The 20875-nt window shown below is 38.3% G+C and overlaps 1 protein-coding gene across 1 annotated transcript in view; it reads left to right on the top strand.

The window, feature by feature from the left end:
* The window catches only part of SLC16A9 (solute carrier family 16 member 9), a 55930-nt gene that overhangs the window by 16874 nt on the left and 18181 nt on the right, over positions 1–20875 (top strand). Inside the window, 1 exon segment of the mRNA XM_043596386.1 lies at positions 9525–9757. Within this exon segment, the coding sequence (XP_043452321.1) occupies positions 9562–9757 (196 nt within the window). The 5' untranslated portion in view covers positions 9525–9561.

Genomic DNA, 20875 nt, shown 5'->3' with positions numbered 1-20875 from the left:
GTTTCCACTTTTTTGGCTGATAGCCTTAATTTTTAAAAATATATTTATTTATTTTGGGGAGAGAGCAAGCAGGGGAGGGGCAGAAGAAAGGAGGACCTAGGATCCAAAGTGGGCTCTGCACTGACAGGCTGACAGCAGTGAACCTGATACTGGGCTCGAACTCACCAACTGCAAGATCATGACCTGAGCTGAAGTCAGATGCTCAACCAACTGAGCCCCTGATAGCCTTAATTTTTAAACTTCAAACAGATATCTTTACTTATCTAATCTCATTTTGGCTTTCTTTTCCTCAATATTTAATATACCAGAAGTCTGAAATGACTTCTGAGACAGTCTGATTAAGGTCACCACGCCTGGATTCACAGTCGTACTAAAATTATTATTTGGAGTTCACTTCCTGTTATAGCAATGTCATATTGTGGAAAATGCTTACAGAATTGTAGATATAGAGATATGCATGCATATGTGTGTATATATATATATATACACACGTATATGTGTATACGTATATATATGTGTGTGTGTGTGTATATATATATATATACATATAAAACAAGGATTTCTTTGTGTGATTTTATGAAGAGTTTTAATAGTTTATAAGGAGGACAGGGACTGGGTTCTTCTTTTCCTTTAAAAATGACATTGATCTATACCAAAATTTATTTTGCTTCAGAAGAGAAATCATAAACTCTACTCATTATGAAATAATATCACTGGAAAAGGACAAAATTAATCCAGTGTCTATAAATTTTAAAGGAGTAACACTGGTGTTCATGTGAGTGTGTTTTCCAATATCCGAAACAACAAATGGAGCAGATTCACTTGGAAGTTTGTATCTTTGACCCAGAGGGAACTGACACTGTTATAAAGCTTTAAGCTACCCGTAAATGGTCAACAAACAGCCATGGTGACTCTTTGGCAAGTGATGACCACACGTGTTGCACTTTTTACTTGGTGCGCGCTGTGGAACGCAGCTCCTCGAGACATAGGAAAGTGAAAGTACCAGCTGAGTGGTAGCGTGGTAGAGGCGGACTCCAGCCCCCGCAACAGCTGTGGTTACTTGTACATCAGAACGGCCTCTATGCTGCTTGTCTCCCATTAAATGGAATCTAATTAACTTATATTTGAATCATGAGTCTCTGTGTGTATTAAAGGGTATTTTTTTACCCGTATTTTATTAGAATTCCCAAATAATTATTTGCTTATTTTTTATTTTCATAAAGAATGATTTGTTTACCTTCATTTTTAAATGAGAATTCCTCCCAGTTTTTTCTCAATTCCTAGCATCCCTTGACCCAAACCGCAGTCAGCGGTGGAGGATGCATGATACATGTTTGGAAGGGCAAGTGTCACAGGAGGGAAAGAGCAGTATCAGTGCTAGAACTGCTTCTGGCAGAATGGATCTGCTCTATAGTTTATAAAACTTGTTACCCATGTTAGAGTCAGAACCAAAACATAATTTCCAGTAGCTTTTGAATGCATTTTACTTTAACAACTTTGTGGAGATATAAATCAGATGTGGTGAAGTTCACCTATTTACTTTTATTAAAAAACTTTTTTTTAAGTCTATTTATTGTTGAGAGAAAGAGAGACAGAACACAAGCAGGGGGAGGGCAGAGAGAGAGGGAGACACAGAATCCAAAGCAGGGTCCAGGCTCTGGGTTGTCAGCACAGAGCCTGACACGGGCCTTGAAACCACGAACCAGGAGATCATGACCTGAGCTGAAGTCCAACGCTTGACCGACTGAACCACCCAGGTACCCCTGGAGTTCACCTATTTAATCTGAACGGTTTAGTGGAATTTTTTTTTTCATGAGTTGTGCAAACTGTACCATAAAAAATAACTTAAAAACCTTTTTGTTACCTCAACAAAAACCTTGTGGGTATTCATGCCCACCTATCAAACTGTTTTCCAGAGTGGCTGCCATGTTTTCATCCCCACCAGCAGCGCACAAGCGTTCCAGCTTTCTTCAGCTTGGCCTCTGGTTTGGAACCTTCCATTTAACAGGATAGCATAAATGTAACTGAAGGAAGTTCACAAAGCCCAGGATGATTTTGACTTTTGACACACCTGATGGATGACCAGGTCAAGACAAAATCAACATAGAATCAACCATTTCCTGCCCCCACCTCCCCAGGATGTAATCACATGATCCTAGGCCCTTAGTTAAAATAAAGTGCTTTGATGGGATATTGCTCAGAAGAAAAAAAAAGAATGGAATCTTGGGGCACCTGGGTGGTTCAGTCGGCTGAGCGTCCAACTTCAGCTCAGGTCATGATCTCACAGTTTGTGGGTTCAAGCCCCACATCGGGCTCTGTGCTGACAGCTTAGAGCCTGGAACCTGCTTTGAGTTCTGTGTCTCCCTCTCTCTCTGCCCCTTCCCTGCTCATACTCTGTTTCTATCTCTCAAAAATAAATAAACTTTAAAAAAAATTAAGAAAAAAGAATGGAATCTTGCATTTACAATGACATGGATGGAACTAGAGAGTATTATGCTAAGTGAAATAAGTCAATCAGAGAAAGACAAATACCAGATGATTTCACTTATATGTGAAATTTAAGAAACAAGTGAGCAAAGGTTAAAAAAAAAAAGAGACAAACTTAGAAGCTGACTCTTCACTATACAGAACAAACTGATGGTCACCAGAGGGGCAGTGGGTGGGGGGAGGGTTTAAATAGGTGATGGGGATGAAGGAGGGCACTTGTAATGAGCACGGGGTGGTGTATGGAAGTGTTGAATCACTATATTATACACTGGAAACTAATATTACACTGTATGTTAACTAATTAGAGTTTCAATAAAAACACAAAAAAAGAGAAGACATAAAAATAAAGTGCTTAAGCACCAGGTAATTTGGCAGTGACTGAGATTCAAAAAAAAAAAAAGAGTTCTGTTTTTACCTCCTATGATTCAAGTGAAAAATGCACCTAGGAATCTTTAGTGAGATATAGGTAACAGTCAAAAAGGGTTATTGGAGAATGGTTATTGTTGGGGGGGGAATGGCAAGAGGGACCATCAACTGAAAGGAAGGTAAACTGTAAATCACTCCCAATTTGGCAAAAAATAGTGTAATATGTATGTATACACCTCAGAGACAGAAAACTGTGTCAACACTGAATGTTCATAAACGTCAAATATGCAATTCTAGCATTCTATGTGTGGAGAATAGACATTTTTAGCCAGTGTAGATTTGAGAAAATAACAGAGGATTGGCATTATTTGAGCAGAAGTAAATGCATAGACTATTGGAGTCTAATCACTTTGTAAATCAACAGTAAAATGTAGACTTCTATCAACATTTCCAAAGAAAGTGTCTTGTAATTTGTGCTTTCACAAAACAAATGCTAGCTTTAAGAGATCTGCTATCCTTCATACTATGATAATCTCATTTGCTTGAGTAATGATATCTCTCCCCACTCCAAGGGAGGTTTATAATATGTAGAACATATTTAATGTTTAGGTTAAAAATAAGATATGCACTTAAATTATAAGCTAATTTTGTAATGTTCCATTAGATCCTGTACTGTGACAGAACTGCCCTTAAACTATAGGGCTCTTCAAATGGTCTCTCAAAATGGCTTGCAATTTTGAGTTTGATAAGATGTCTCATCATGCAAAGTCTGGGTTTGTGAACACTGATTAAAAAAGATTCCAGGGTGCCTGGGTGGCTCAGTTGGTTGAGCAGCTAGCTTCAGCTCAGGTCACGATCTCGCAGTTCATGAGTTCAAGCCCTGCATCAGGCTCTGTGCTGACAGCTTAAAGCCTGACCTGCTTTAGGTTCTGTGACTCTCTCTCTGCCCCTTCCCTGCTCATGCTCTGTCTCTCTTTCTCTCTCAAAAATAAATAAACGTTAAAATTCTTTTTTTAAGTTTCCAAAATTTCAAAGAATGTACCAGAATATACCAGAATGTGTGTTTCCTAGAAGCATATTTTTATACAGTTATATGATTAAGAGCCCCCAATTTTGAGTATACTCATGGAACACTAGTCCAAACAAAACAACACTTTCTGATACAGATTTTGTTATTTTTTAGGACAAGAAAAATCTATCACTTAGATAATACATCTTGACATTGTAAGTATAGGCTTCTTGAGACATTTTCTTCTTAAATTTCAACTGAGAGTACCATCTTTCCAATCTTGTTTTCCTCTGTGATCCCTCTAAGACTTGCCTTCTTTACTTTCACCAAATTTAGCAGGCCTATCCTGATTCCACACCCATGTTCATGTTGTTTCTCTTACTAGAGCCATGCTTTCCTGAATCTCTCCATTGTTCATTAGGACCAGCCTACTTCACAGGGCCTTCCACTCCTGCTTTCCTTTCCTTCTGACTCTCAAACGTTTCACATCCAGCCACCTCTTTGGCACTCACTCGCATGCTATCTTACATCTTAACTGGGTTATAAGCTCCTAGGGAGCAAAAGCCATGCTTTCTATTTTTTCTGCTATTTCTTCTTCTTCTTGGTATCTAGTCAATATATTTTAATTTGTAGATGATCATAAAAGTTGAATAAAGATCACTTTTATAATGCTGTATTTCTCTAAATATTAGTATAAGTGGACTTAGTGGAAATTTCAGTTAATTTGAAGTTTTTAGTTAAAAGAATGCCAGAGAAGAGATTTTATCATATTGAATCATAAGATGTGAAGAAGGAGGGATAACAAGAAATTTCAAGAAAAAGAGATATGGCATATTCTATATTTCCCATATTGTGCGGTCATAGACTGTGTTCCTAAACCTACCCTTTGGCCCAAATGGGACCAAGTGGGGTATAGAAAGGTAAAATAATCAACTTGAAATTACTTCACACTCAAATTTTATTCTGTTCCAAGTACAAGAAGCAAAAACAAATTAACAAAATAATTTCCTGGGTTTGTTCACAGGGTGAAATGAAAGGCTGGAGAAACCCATCTTGGGTATACCCCAAGGTAGTCAAGGTGGTCTCTTCAATGTACTACCATTGAGATCAGTAAACTTCAAATATATATTTCCTTATAGCATTTCAGTCAAAATTCAGAGTCCTGGGAAAGAGGTCCTGCTGGCTTTGCTTGGATCACATACTACTCTATGGGTCAAGATCAAAGAACCTTGATCAACAGTCCTACCAACTATCCACTCATAGAGAAGACCCAAGTCCCCCAAAGGAAATTGGGTACCATTATAAAAGGGGGAAAATAAAGATTAGTCTATTTGTGAAATTACCTTGGAGAATATATAATGTCAGAGAAATAGCAGGTGAGAAACACTTAAGGAATAGAAGAAACTGTAGGGGAAAGGTATTAGTTACCCTGACAGAAAACAAGACATCACTAAATGGTATTTTCCACCATATTCTATGCATACTACATGTACATCAAACTGTGAGACAATTAAAAGTTAGAAGCTATTAGCCAACTCTTTATAAAAACTTGTCTTTCTAGTCAGAGTTGATATACATGAGAACTTTGCATTTCAAAGGTTTGTTCTCCCAAATATTTACTGTGAGAAGAATTTCTCTGGCTCCTGTCCTGTGTGTTGAAATGTCACCCAAGGCAAGGCAAAGTGAAGCAAGGCCAAGGTATTTTGTGTATAAAATCACTTCTGTCTACTTAGGTCTGCAAACTGGTGAGGAGATACTCCTCACCCTTTTCCTCCCCTGACCCTTCAGAAAATACTGGCTTTCCTCATGATTCTGGTGCTTTGCCTATGTAAATGTGTACTTTTCCTGAAGTGTGATAATTTGAAGATTTAATTGAAGGGCAATCTTATATGCATTTGTTCTTATACAGCCTTTTAGTCTCTTTAGATGTTTGGCTGTTGCTATCATATAGTAATCTAGTTTAGGGAATTAAGACTATATTTTCTTTAAAAGGGATTTTGAACAAGAAATTTGCAAAGGACTAAATTGTCATTCGAAGGACCAAAATGATATTGTTTACTTTTACATTAGAGCAGGTACTGGAGAGAGTTGACTTCTAAAGAAGAGACAGCTGATTATTTCAAAGGACTTAGATATTTGGAAATTTGGAGTATTCTGTCTGCTAACACAATCATTTGGTCTGAAAGACTGGCTTTTAGACTCCACAGTTCTGTGTACAAATTGTAACCTCTTTCAATTGTCAGTTATGAAATACTGAAAGCTAATTTATACACTTTAAAGGCCTGTGGCAGGTCATGACGTGATTTTGCCTTAGCGTTCTGAATGTCAAAGTGAAGAAATTCAGTGAAGCCCATATAAATCGATGGGTGTAACTATGACTCTCTTAAGGTAGCCAAGTGCTCCGTCATCTAATTAGAGATGTGCATGAACGGATGAATGACATTTTCTACTGTCTTTACCTATTATTTGATAAAACCACAGCCAAGGGAATGGCTTGGAAAAATCTGAGGTCAAAGAAGACTCAGTTAAAACTGATTGTAAACCTGACATGGTGTAGTGACATAAAAAGCATACATTAAGTGGATGGCCCTGTTGGGGGCAGGAAGGTCAAGGCTTGGGCCTCTAAATCTATTGCCATGTAAACTGTTTCAGCTCTTCAAAAAAAGTAATATTTTCAAATTCTTTTAAAATATTATTTTGATACCAAAACCTAGTAAAAATTAAAAACAAAAAAGACAGATCTTACTTATCAATTTAAAAATCCTTCCTCTATGGGGCTTCTGGGTGGCTCAGTTGATTAAGCATCAGACTCTTGATTTCAGCTTAGATCATGATCTCACAGTTTGTGAGTTTAAGACCTGCATCAGGTTCCACACTGACAGTGCAGAACCTGCTTGGGATTCTGTCTCACCCTCTCTTTCTGCCCTTTTCCTGCATGCACATGTGCATACACACACTTTTTCTCTCTCAAAATAAATATATAAACTTAAAAAATCCTTCCTTTGTCCCCCAAATAAGCTGACATAATCAAAATAGTGCATGAACCCAGGAAGATTTAATCTAGTAATTCAAAGATAGTTCAATAGTAAAAAATACAGATTTTGTTACATTAAAAGTTATATGGAGAAAATCATAATCATCTCCCTGTGCATCAGAAATGTGTTTGATAAAATGTAGTAAGCATTTTTTTTATGGTAACACTCAAGATAGAGTAATGTGAAAGTTTTCTTTGTGAAAGAAATCTATCTAAGCTCCAGAGGCAGCACGTTGGCATTTGAAGGTATTCTAAGTTAGGAACTAAAGGCATATACTCTTATTATTTGACATTATTCTGTATGCCCTGTTAGATGCAAAGACAAAAGAAGGCATTTTGAAGTATAAAAACTCAAAATAAGAATGTAAAATTATCCCTGTTTGTAGATGATTGTGTAACTTTATTGTATTATATATTTTATATACTCAAGAGAATCATCCAAAAATCTACTGCAAACAAGAGAATGTAGTAGGGTAATTGGATACAAAATTAACTTATAGACATCAATAACTTTTACACATACAAACAAAACAAAGAAATAACCCTGATTTTAATATTAACAAAAAGGATAGAATACTTAAAATAAAAAGAAATGTTAGGGAAAACTTTAAACATAAAGAACACTTAATATCTTCTATTAAGAATAGTAGACTTGAACAAATAGAAGCACACCATGTTCTTCGATGGCAAGACTCAACATCACAAAAGGATCAATTTTCCTTAAGTCAACTTACAAATGTAATTCAGGCTTAGTAATTAAGCTATTGTAATGTTGAGTGAAAGGCAGATCAATGGAAACAGAATGGAAATTACAGAAATACACACATATATACCCAAGAATTAGATGGGAATTACAAATGGCTTTTTATCTATGTAATGACACACAACTTTCAGGGAAAGCTGAGAAATGCAAGTTAAATCTATAATGAAATACTGTTTTACCGTTACCAAATTGGCAAAAATGCAAAAGCTTTATGACACACCCCAAATTGCTGGGGATAATATGAATTGGTTTAATCCTTTGATGCCAATTTTGTAATACTAGTTACAGATACAATGTGCTTACCTTTTGACTCAGCAATTCCTCGTTTGGTTTTATCTAACAGATATGCATATGTGCAAAAAGGTGTATGGATATGTAAGATTATTCATCGCAGCGTTGTTTTTCACTGTAAGTCACAGGGAACTGGTTGAATTAAGAGAAAGCCCTATAATGAAACACAATGCAGCACAAACAAGAGAATGAGGAAGGTCTCTATGCATTCAGAATATTTTTCTGTGTAAAAAATAGAGGAAATCTATATTTGAGTGAACAATGTATACATAAACCAACTCTAGAAAGATATAAAAGAAACAAGAAGTATTGGTTTCCTGTGGAGGATATGGGAGTTAGGTGGGAGATAGGTATGGACTATATACCTTTGGTCCTTCTTTTTCAGTTTTGACCCATATAAATATTTTGCCTATTTAATAAATGAATAAACGAACATGTGTGCAGCCATATGGTGAGCTACTTTGTGCTTATTGAGAAAAAAAAAGACTAAGGAAGCTGTGTATTGACAGGGAAAAATCTTGGGGGTATTAAATGCATGAGACAAGGTTTGGAATAGATTGTACAATATGCTACTTTCTGTCTAAAAAGAGGGAAATCTAGGGGCGCCTGGGTGGCTTAGTCGGTTAAGTGACTGACTTCAGCTCAGGTCACTATCTCATGGTTCGTGGGTTCGAGCCCCATGTTGGGCTCTGTGTTGAACGCTTGCTTGGAGCCTGGAGCCTACTTCAGATTCTGTGTCTCCTTCTCTCTCTGCCCCTCCCCCACTTGTGCTCTGTCTCACTCTGTCAAAAATAAATAAATGTAAAAAAAAATTTTTTTTTTAAGAAAGAGGGAAATCTAAGACTATTTGCTTGGTTTTGCTTGTACCTTCATGAACAAAGTCTGGGAGGATACTTAAGTTGGTGGACATGGTGATGTGCTGCCAATTCCCCCCCAGACCCCCTTTGGGAATGAAAGATTCCTTGCCCCAGCTGTTGAGAGTGCTGGCCAAGGCAGGCGGTGGGGTGGGGGGTGCTGGGGCTTCAGCTGACTGTCCTACGGGAATGACAGCCTCACCTAAGGTCATGCACTCTTCTTGGATGGTCCAAATCCAGCGAAAGAGCAACTTGGGGGAAGACAGGGCAACTCTTCATGCCCAACTCAGGGCAACTCTGAAGGGCCATCCCAGCTTTAGAAGTCCCCTTCCTTAACACCACGTGGCAGCTTATTTTTTCTCTCCCCTATTACCTTCCATAGGAAGAGAACAGTCCTAATAAACCTCCTTCTTACTAATAGTCTGCCTCCCGGGGAACCCAACATGTGACAAGAAACCAGACCTGGTGAATGGGGACAAGGTTTTCACTCTGTGCCTTTTTATAATAAAAAAAAAAAATTTTGATCCATGTGGAAATATTACTTACTCAAATCATCAGCACAAAATTTAAAGTTAACTTGATATGTCAGTGATTTTTATGCTTCTCCATGTATATTTTTAGAGAAGATTTTTGATTTAATTTAGAAGATATTTTTAATCCAAAATAATGTGCCCCACCACACTCTAAATATGCTTTTCTTTTCCTTTTGTTTTTGCTTAGGCCTGACAGAGGAACACCTCCTTGATCTCACCTTACGATGGAATTTAAAAAGTCACCTGATGGTGGATGGGGCTGGGTGATCGTGCTTGTCTCCTTTTTCACTCAGTTTTTGTGTTACGGGTCACCGTTGGCTGTTGGAGTCTTGTACATAGAATGGCTGGATGCCTTTGGTGAAGGAAAAGGAAAAACAGCCTGGGTCGGATCCCTTGCAAGTGGAGTTGGCTTGCTTGCAAGTAAGTGGATAAATCTATGCTTCTCCTAATTCCTTTATCATTTAATTAGATTTGTTGCATTGCTAACACTGTGCAAGGCATAGGAGGCTATTGTTTTTTTTTTTTTTAACTAGCACATATTTTCCTGCCTTCCTTGAGATTATAATAAATCTATGTGAAAATACAGGGTTCCATAAGATACACATTCATTTCTTGATGCATTTATTTGCCATTGTGTGCCAGGCAGTGTGCTAGATGCTAGATATAAAAAGATGAGCAGTAAACACGTTGTACCTGCCTTAAGAGACTCACAGTCTAGTGAGAGACACCCATGCTTCCATGAGTAAGATTGATACAGGGAGATGAAGGCATCCAACCAGGCATGTCCAATGTATGCTGGTGAGCAAAGGACCACACGATGTTCACTGTGCTGTAAGCAGTTCCTATACGATTCGAAATTACTCCTCTTTGATTCAAGTCCACTGTGATCAAATTGCATGAACTACATTTGTGTCACCTTCATGAGGAAAATTTGACATGGCAAAGGTAGTCCCATCTCACAATGATGACACTATTCAGAATTTTAATGCAGTGTTATGTATGGTATAGATGTGATGAATTTTGTGTGGCCTTTGTATAATATCTCCATAAGTAATATTCTTGATAAATGTTTACATATGATGGAGTAGGGATTCTTTCTTTAGAAAGAATCTTTAGAATGAATCTAGAATGAAATCTTAGATTCATCTTTAGAAAGAAGAGTAGAGGGGTTTTCATTTACCTTTAAAGGATGAAAGTCATTATGGCACTTCAATTTCTGGAGTAATAGTTTGAAATCTGCAGTAATATTTAGTGACCATCAATCTGATTTACTTGAAACTATTTAAGCACAGGTGTGCTAAGATGGTGACTTCTTAGGGTCAGTATCCCTGGGGTCTTTTCCTGTGTGCTATGAGGTTGGCCTGCTTCATTGAGAAAATCACAGTCTCTATTCTGTGGGGATATACAGACATCGTAGGAACATAAGGAGAAAATAAGGACATTGAATGTGGTGATTTGAAAGGTAATTTTCAGCTCTGAAATGATTTCATGAACACAAAATGCATTAGCTGTTCCTTCTTTTAAGTATGCTGTCTTTTCTTGATATCTAAAGGGGACTTCTTAAGACAAAACAAAATCATTTGTTTCCAATTGATGTATTATCTTGTTGAATTAAAAGCAAGACTTGAAAACACAATAGTGGATATTGTGGCCATGTCAGATAAGATAACTAAACATAACTAAACAAATGAAAATAATACTGTCATTAGGAACTCAGGAGAAACAGGAAAAGTTTGCTCAAGACTTATTTCAAAGAGTGTTTCAAAATGTGGATTGTTTCCAAAGCTGTCAAAGTACAAATGGATAATTGATATGTTAATATAGGAGTTTGCAAGCATTGATTTCTACAAAATGATGTGGTACAAAGAAGACAGAATCTTTTTAAATGTCCTCCAATTAGTCACCATTTCTATTAGCAAATACTTAAACAGAAAGGTAATTACCCTGTCTTCCAGCAAGGGTCAAAGGACAATTGAAATGATAGCACATATTCAGAGAACAAATTTTGTCAATAAGTCATTCCAGGTGGGCATTGAGGGTTCAGAGAAGCTGAGAGCTCCTTCGGGATGGATGGGACATTGGTGGTCTGAACAGCAGCTTGCACTTTCTCCAAGTTCCCACTGCTTCAAGGACCAGGAGCTTCCCCCTTAACTTGTAGCAGGACCAGTTACATAATTTGCAGGTCCCAGTGCAAAATAAAAATGCAAGGACCCTTGTTAAAACTTAAGAATTTTAAGACAGAGACAGCAGAGCAGTAAATCAAGTGTGTGGCACTCAAGCCTTGAAACCGGCTCTGGTTGCAGGGGCTGGGGAAATAGAGCATCTCACCAAAGTTCAGGGGGGAGAACAAGTACTGGGGGGGGGGAGCATTGGGTTGAAGTTAGAGGCTAATTTAAGTCCTGGCACCAAGATTAGTTAGCTGAGTTACCTTGTATAAGTCACTTAACTTCAGTTTCATCTGCTAGACGAGGAGGCACTTGCACCCAGCTAATGAAACCCTTTGTGAAGATGACGATAGAATAAAGAGACAGAGGGCTAAACAAGGAGGAAGTGATAGGAAAGAAATGATGGCTGAACAGCTACCACTTACAGGTGTTTGTGTGTGTGTGTGTGTGCGCGCATGTGTGTGCTGAACACGTGTGATGTTGGCTTCCCATATGCTATGCTCTTCATAGCATAAATTAAAAGACAGATCCTGAAAACAACGGTAATGAAGTATTCGCAAGATGTGTCTAGCATGTGTGAGCCACATCAGCCCTTTGTTGACAACTTTGTTCTGCAGAGAAATAAACAGATTAATATTACCTTGGAAATGGGAAAAGTAGGTCTCATGTTGGTGACCCAAATGGTTATCAGCAATTCTTTAAATTTTTTTTTCAACGTTTATTTATTTTTTTGGGACAGAGAGAGACAGAGCATGAACGGGGGAGGGGCAGAGAGAGAGGGAGACACAGAATCGGAAACAGGCTCCAGGCTCTGAGCCATCAGCCCAGAGCCTGACGTGGGGCTCGAACTCGCCGATCGTGAGATCGTGACCTGGCTGAAGTCGGACGCTTAACCGACTGCGCCACCCAGGCGCCCCATGTTATCAGCAATTCTTAACTGGGAAGATAGTTAGAATCATCTATAGAAACAGTTCAGCATCTAAAGGCCTCTATTTGACCCCAGACATTCTAATTCAGTTGGTCTATGAAGAGGCCCACATATATAAATTTTTTTAAAGCCCAAAAAGTGATTTTCAGTTGGGAACCACCATTGGCTTACCTCTTGACTTAGATTTTAATCTTGCACTTGTCGATAATTCTCCAATGTGTGATTTGCTTTGACTCACTTGTAAAAGGGACTGCTGTAGGTTTTTTTGGCTTGGTTGTAGCACTGCTCTTGCCATGTAAAACATGAAAAATAGTGTCCAGTGACTCTGATTCTGGTGAAAAAAACCACATAAGTGTACATCTTTGCATCTTTTTGATAAAATATAGTTTATACATATGTGTATATATATCTATATTCATACATCTTTTTGATAAAGATGAGCTTTATATGTATACATACATACATACATATATAAATATATACATATGTATATACCCATATACATACATATATACACATATAGATGTATATGTGCATGTGTGTGTGCATGTGTGTATTTGCTCTTACATTCAGGACTATATACGAATTACTCAAGGTTGTCTAAAAAGACAATTTCCTACCTATCAGTGCAGTGGGGTGGGGATGGGGGGGTCTTCATTTTAACTGGCTGCCCAGATGACTATGATGCAGGTAGGCCGTATTATATCTGAGAAACATGAGTTATTGTCTTTACCCAGTTTTGTTCACAGAAGACGTAGTAGGAGTCTCAGTTCTGTGATCCAAACTCTGGAGCTTTATAACTGAGCAAGGCATGGAAGAGTAAGTCTGTTTGCCAAGCAGCATACAGATTGTATGGTCCTTACAACAGTGCACTGAGGTAGGCATTACTGTCCTCAAGTTTAGTGCCCAGGATGCCCACATGAAGACGCAGCCCAAGATAAAGCACATTCTCTAAGAGGAGAAGTGGCACCCAAGCTCCAGTTTCTCTAACCTGAGAAGCCTGTTTCTTCATCTTTAAATTGGAGACAATAAAAGTACTACCTTATATGATTGTTGTATAAAGTAATTGAGATGGTGTTTGCTATATGGTAGGTGCTCAACAAACCTTAGCTATTAAAGAACAAGAATCACCCACAAATAAAATTACTTTCCCAAGCAGTTGCAACCAAACTGTGGAATCCACAAAAAAATGAGACCTTTCAGAATGAAAGACAAAGATACTTCTAGGGGGATGGGCTGGAGGGAAAACTAGAACTTTACTGAGATTGTGCCTAAGCATCTCGAATTTAAAGGCACACCCCTGGTCTCTGGCAAACTGAGATTTGAATGGTAGCTCACAGTAACATGCAAACAATGCAAGACATGCATATGTTCACTTTATACTCTTCATAATCTTAATTCTTCATTCCTTCTCTCTGAAACTGGAATAATTGAAGAGAAAATACTTCTTCCTCTGTCTGAATTATTTGCTTATACAGCTGATCTTTGGGATGGATAAAGCTGGGAATTTGGGTTATACAAGCTCACTATCATTATATAAGTTAACATTACATACATCCATAGAGTGTCCTTTGTGCTTGGGATTCCAACACAGAAGACATCATCTGTGCTTACAAGGGATTTTAGTTTCAGGGAAGAGACAGAAAGAAGACTTACTGATAATTTGAGACTTCACAAAGGCAAGGGGAAAGCAATGTCTGGAGTTTTATAAAGATAGGTTGTGAGGTGGGCTAGATGGGAGGATGGGCTGTGCAAGGTAGACCATCAGGGAACAGGCACAATGCAAAGGTCTGGAGCTTGTACCACATGGTTGTATTCTGGAAGAGTATATCCGGCTGGAGAAGGAGGCATTGCTTTGGGAGATGTGATGGTCAGTGTCAACCTGGCTAGGCTATGTTCCCCAGTTAGTCAAACACTAGTGTAGGTGTTGCTGTAAAGATATTTTATAGATGTGCTCAAGGTCCATAATCAACTGACTTTAAATAAGGGAGATTATCCTAGACAATTTGGGTGAACTTAATTCAATCCTTTAAAATGCCTTAAGAGCGGAACTGAGCTTTCCCAGAAGAAATTCCATGTTTTGGCTGTAAGGTCAGCCTGTGCCAGAGAGTTTCAACCTGCCCTTCCTGATAGGCTGCACTGTGGGTTTTATACTTGCCTAGCCAGGTCTCATAATCGCAGAAGCCAATTCCTTGCAATAAATCTTTTAACACAAAACTTCTGGCTCTGTTTCTCTGGTTGAAATGTGACTGATACAGGAGGGATGGAACTTAAGTGAACTCACGGGCTGTCGTGGCCTTGCATTGTTTTCAGCTGAGCTAAAGCACAGTTAGATGTCATTCTTCAAATTCAAGAAAGGTGGGGCTGTTTTTTCAGATAACAGAGTTGCTGAAACAGGCAGACCTTTTGTTCTATATTTTTGTGCTATAAGCAGACTTAACAGTGCCCCCCTTCTCCTTAATTCCTCTAAAGTTCTTCAAATTGATAATGAATCAATAAATCTATCCCCAGGCTGATGGAGTAGGTCACTATAGCCAGCTGGGCTTGCTGGGTGAGTTGTGAGTGCTGGCAGAATTGTATTTGAGGATATCTGTACAATTTTACTCTCAAGTCCTGTTAACTCCTGCAAGTAGGACTGAATTTCTGCCTCCTACAAGGATTCTGTTGCATATTGGCCAGTTCCCAGTGTGGTAGGCTTTTCCAGGATTGGTGAGAATAACTCTGGGTTTTGGTTAAGCTTTCCCTACTCTCTATATCTCACCAAACCAACCAACAAGCAAGCTAGTCAATATTCATGAGATCAAGGACTGAGTAGGTGTGGCCTTTCTCTTCCCGTAGGGAGATGAACTTAAAATTCTGGTCTCAGCAAGAGCAAGGAGTGAGGAATCTACAAGGGTTCGCTGGGCTCCATGCATTTTGGGTAGAGAGTTAAGACTCTCATGGGCCCCATCATCTGCTCTATTAGGAAATTCTTGCTGTGCTGCAGGCATACAACCTGGTTACTGCTATATTTTATTTCTCACTGTACTGTCAGCCTATTTATGGCTTCAGTGCAGTAGGCCTGGCCATCCTACCACTCTTGGGATTCTGAAACTTTTTAGGGGAAATAAGTGCATGAAGGGGCATGCCCCTTCCATGATTTCTTACCCAAAGCTATCTTATAATAATTATAAATTGGGGAAAACCACATTATGTTTCTGTTTCCATTTAGAATGTATTTCCATTCCTTTCGCTGATATAACCACCCTTTATGGTCCATCAGGTCAAGGTGCAGTTTCTTGACCCATGGTGCTCTCCCTTTTCTGAAATCAAAACATATGATTTAAACCTTTCTTTTTGTGCCTATTGCCCATGACCTTGGGTTTTAATTTAACTCTTGTGTGTTTATTTTGCCTTATGATTTAGGTATTGAATTGTGTGCCCTCTGTCTTCTACCATGATATGAGTGCTGTGCCACCAGCAGCCACCAGTCACATGTGGTTATTGAGCACTTGAAGTGTGGCTAGTTCAAGTTCAGGCATGCTAGAAGTGCAACAAATTCATACTGGATTCATTCACAAAAGAATGTAAAATATCTCATTAGTGATATTGAAATGATAATGTTTGGGCTTATTGAGTCAGATAAAATGTATCACTGAAATTAATTTTACCTGTTTTATTCTTCTAATGTGCCTACTAGAGAGTTTAGAATTCCATACGTGGATCACATGTGTAACTCCATATATTTCTATTGTGGAGTGTTGCTTTACTGGACACTTGGTCAATAGTGAAGGAATGACAGTGATCAAATATTTTGTTTTTTTGTTTGATTAATGCAGACCTAAAGAGAACGTTACTAACATACTTCTAAATTTTAAGAAGTATATTCTTCCTCCATGCTAATTTTAAGAGCCAGCAACAATTTAGTTCTGTTGTTTCTTCCTACAGTACCCTGAGGGCTCAAGGAAACAATTTCATCACTTACTTGTGGATCATTCTGACTTCCTTGTAACAACTCATTCTCATTTTTTAAATTTACCCATGATCATAACAAAACACTTTTTCAGTTAGAATGTTCATTTTCATTTCCCTTTTTATTCCTTTCATTGGATGAAAATTACCCCAATCAGTCTGATGTGCAGATGATTATTAAGAAATTATTTCATATTTTTGTTTCATTTTGTATTTAAGAGGTTGCAGTTCTCAAAATCGTATTCTTATCTTCCTTTCTTTCTTTGCTCCTTCTTTTGGTTTGTAGGGTTATTCCCTAACACACAGGTTCTTACATTTTTTGAGTGAATGTGTCCCCATTGTGCCAAAAATGTTGCCAGGGCCCCCATGCAAGAGAACAGAATATCTCTTAAGAGCTCTGCATACCATAACCTGGAAAGGGTAGAGCTGTTCAGCAATTAGTGCCCCACATTGCCATCTAACCATCCTTAGAGCTTTCTTCTGTGCTTATTGCAAGCTTTGCTACTTAACACTCAGCCGAGGACTTTCAGTTCAACCAACCAGTCAATATTAATCTCTCAACAGAATGTAGTAATAGTAATAATGGCTCCCAAACACCAATATACTTACAACTGTAATTTCAAGAAAAGTTTTCACTGAAGGCAAAATTAATATAAAGGCAATGATACTGTGTGTGTGTGTGTGTGTGTGTGTATAACGTTCCCACTATCTTCTTACTATCTTACATTTTATTCTGAAATTATATCCTGCTCATTACTTCCTTATTAAAATATTCCTTCTTGCTCTTTAATGAAATGGCAGTGATATTGTAGAGTTGTTACATTCAAAGAATGACCTTACTTGTTAAAACAAAAACCTGGCAACCAGATGGTGAAGCTTTCTCTCTGCTTTTTTTTTTTCCAAAATTTTACAGCTTTCAAGAAGTGGAATCACTGGCTTATTATGAGTTAACTAATGTTTGTTCCAAAAGCCCCTTCTGCAAAGCATAAGACCTGAAGCATTATATGAAGTCTCCTCTGAGAGCAGTCTTTTTATTGAATTTATCTCTTGAAACTAGTCCAGTACTCCATGGTTTATCATCTTGGAAAACTTGCCTGTTATTACAAAGAGCTAAACATGTGAATGTGTCATGTTTTACGGATGTGACTTAATGGTCAATTCCAGTTATACTTTGCCGTAATTGTTATTGATGAAATATGGGGCTAATGTGGTTTAAATCTATGTAAATAGAATCTGGAAATACTCTGGTTCCGAGGATGGGAAAAAAATTATTTGCCCTAAACTTTTAAACACCAAGATGAGCTTGAATGTTATACTTTCATTTGCTATCAATTCATAAAACTGCTTAAGTTGTAACATATTAACAAAAGTACATTGGTGTTCTTTACTAATATTTTGATTTTTAGGAAAAAATTAAGGCATCAATTGAAATAGTTCTTATTGGGAAGAATGCTAAGCTGACTTTGGCCTTAGCCCTGTCATTGATTGGCTATGAATGTTTGGTCAAATAACAGGATCTTTCTGACTTCCAGTTTTATCATTTTAAAATGAGGTGTTTGGACCCTCTCCAAGGCCTCTTTCCTCTAAAATTCTTTGTTTTCAATCTCTGACATCAAGATATTTTTTCTCTAAGTAAGCAGCAGATGGCAGTATGAAAGTAGAGAATTTTTTAAAAAGAGTTTTCAATTTACTGTTTTTATTGGTCAAAGAATTTCTGCTCATTTCTTCTTTAAGCTTGATTGTTTTCTGTGAATTGTGTATTACACAAAATAATTTATGAACTTATCATGTAATTGACAATAATTATGTACTTTTTAGCATGTAATAGTTACAGTGTTATTGTACATGCTGTGAAAATTATGACCCTCCATCCCTGCCCCTAGCTTCCCAAACTCTGCGTCTCCTTGTGGAATTATTATACATTTAGGAGCATAAATTTAAAGTCCTACTTTGAGAGTGAAACTTGAAACTTTTCAGGTATGCCAGCAATAATTTCTGTTTTAATTTTATTGTGCCTGTTGAATTTGTTGATGCTGATTCTCTATCAGTGCAGTTTGGTAAACAACACAGAAGGGTCATGCCTTTTTGATGTCAGATATCCATTTATGAAATTTGGCCCTTAATCACTTCTATTTTTGAAGTATCTAAGTATTTCTAATTGGGTATACAGGCAGCTCAACTCTTGGATTATAAGTTTGGTCTTTCAAATTTATTTTCCTTTTAAAACACTGGCACAGAATATTCCCCTCTGTTTATCGTGTAAATATATCAGCCTGCTCTTCTGTACTGGCTCACATAGAAGGCCTGAAATGTCAGGGGCCAGTTCATGACCAGGGAGAAATGTGGGAGAGCTGTGCATGTTGAGAGCTATGTAGTATCTTAGTGGTCATAACCTGGTCTTAAGAATGCACTTGAGAGTTTCTCTGGTCCTGGCAGGAATGTTGGACTTGGGTGGTTAGATCCTGGTTCTATCACTTACTAACTAATTTCTCAGTTTGAGGTTACTTAAAATGTTTTAAAATCTAAATAAAAGATATATACAGTAGTGCCTGGGTGGCTCAGTCAGTTGAGCTTCTGGTTTCAGCTCAGGACATGATCTCATGGTTCATGAGTTTGAGCCCTACTTTGGGATCCTCTTCCCCCTCACCCCGCCCCTGTCCACCCCCACTCACGCATGTGTGCTCATGCCCTCACTCTCAAAAATAAACATTAAAAAAGATATATACATAAAACTGTACATATCATGAGTATTACTTGATGAATTTTTCACAAACCAGATTATACCCATGTACTAAGCACACTCACATCAAGAAACAGAACATTGGCACTACCTAGGAAGTTGGGCTGTGCTTCCTCTGGTTACAACTCCCTACCCATTACTAAAGATAACCATTATTCTGACTTCTAATCATAGATTAATTTTGCATGTTTTTTTTTACTTTTTATAATTGCAATTATGTAATGTATACTTTCTCATGTTGTCTTTCACTCCACGTAGGTTTATGAGACACTTCTATATGTGTAGCAATAGATCCTTCATTCTCAATGGTCCACTGTGTGACTACACCAGAATTCACTTACACATTGTATTGCTGATGAACGTCTGGGGTTCTAGGCTACCATGAGTAGTTCTGCTGCGAACATTTATGTACTTTTGGTACAGGTATTTCTATTGAGTGTATACATGGAAGCAGAATTTCTGAACCATGTGCTGTGTTCAGCTTTAGGAGAAAACACCAGCAGTTTAGGAGACTTCTGATTGCTCCATATCCTTGCTAACACTCACTGTTGTCTGCCTTTAGCCATCTTGGTGATTATACTTTTTAAAAATTGGGAATAATAATCTGTACCTTGAAAGGTTGTTGTCAACTTAAGGTTGTCAACTTAACTAGGGTTTCTCTTTGCTTTTGAAACCTGGGCTCTTCCTTCTACCATGGGCATGGACAACCTCTGTGAGCTTCAGTTTCCTTCGTGTAAATGAGACTAATGTGCTGAATAATCCCCAATGTCCTTTTGTTTCTGATATGCATGCTTTGTAGTTACATGCTTCGTAGGTACACTGCTAGTGGAAGAGAATTTCACTATGACTTAAATCCCATTACATGGGCGGTTGCCCACGTATGCATAGAACAGATCCAGGTAGTGGTCACTGTAGCCTGCCACTCAACAGTGCACTTCACCCCCCAAATTCCAGATTACATGCAGAATGTAGGACAGTGGTACTGACAGACCCGTGCTGGAATGGGTAGGGTGCTTCTCCATTGGTCCCACCTCCATTGGTCCCATCCCACCCCCACATCATCACTCTACAGGGTGGCGACTGGTTGTGGTCATTCAGTCATCAAGTTTATTTTCCTCATCAATTACCTGACCGGCTCCATGCTGAGAAGGAGCGCTGGGGAGGAAATATGCATGGAACATGCAGGAGGAAAAGTCCTCAGAATAGTATGGTGGTTAAGACGCTGGGCTCAGGAGTCAGACTGCCTGGGTTGTTTCTTCTCTCTCTGTTACCACTCTGGTGGCTGCTGTTGCTGCTCTTGTCACTGAGGAGCTGGCCCCGATCAGAGACTTCCTTGTCCCAGGCCTTGTGATCAGCTTGACACCTGTGCTCTCATTTGTCTTGCCTGTAGCACCACAAGGTAGTATGATTATTATTCCAATCTGCAGATGAGGAAACTGAAGCCCAGAGACATCAGATAAGCTGCCTAAGATCGAACTGCCAGCAAGTGGTAGAACTTGAATTTGAATAAGGCCTGACTCCAGAATGCCTGTTTCTTACCTACATGGCCTTACCATCCTGAAACCTTGATTTCCTTATCAAAAAGTGAGGTTAATAGCCCTTTCAGGGCTGCAGGGAGATTAAAATGAAATGAGATTGTTTCTATGAAGTATCTCGTAGAGTGTCCAGCACATAGTAAATACACAGTAGATGTTTACTGTTAGTGTTGTTATTGTATGATGGAAAGAATCATTTTAAATTTATGATGGGATGGA

The sequence above is a fragment of the Prionailurus bengalensis genome, chromosome D2 (genome assembly GCF_016509475.1).
Source record: "Prionailurus bengalensis isolate Pbe53 chromosome D2, Fcat_Pben_1.1_paternal_pri, whole genome shotgun sequence".
NCBI classification, from domain to species: domain Eukaryota; kingdom Metazoa; phylum Chordata; class Mammalia; order Carnivora; family Felidae; genus Prionailurus; species Prionailurus bengalensis.
Note: the sequence above shows the minus strand (reverse complement) of the source record. Positions and strands in the feature narration are given on the sequence as shown.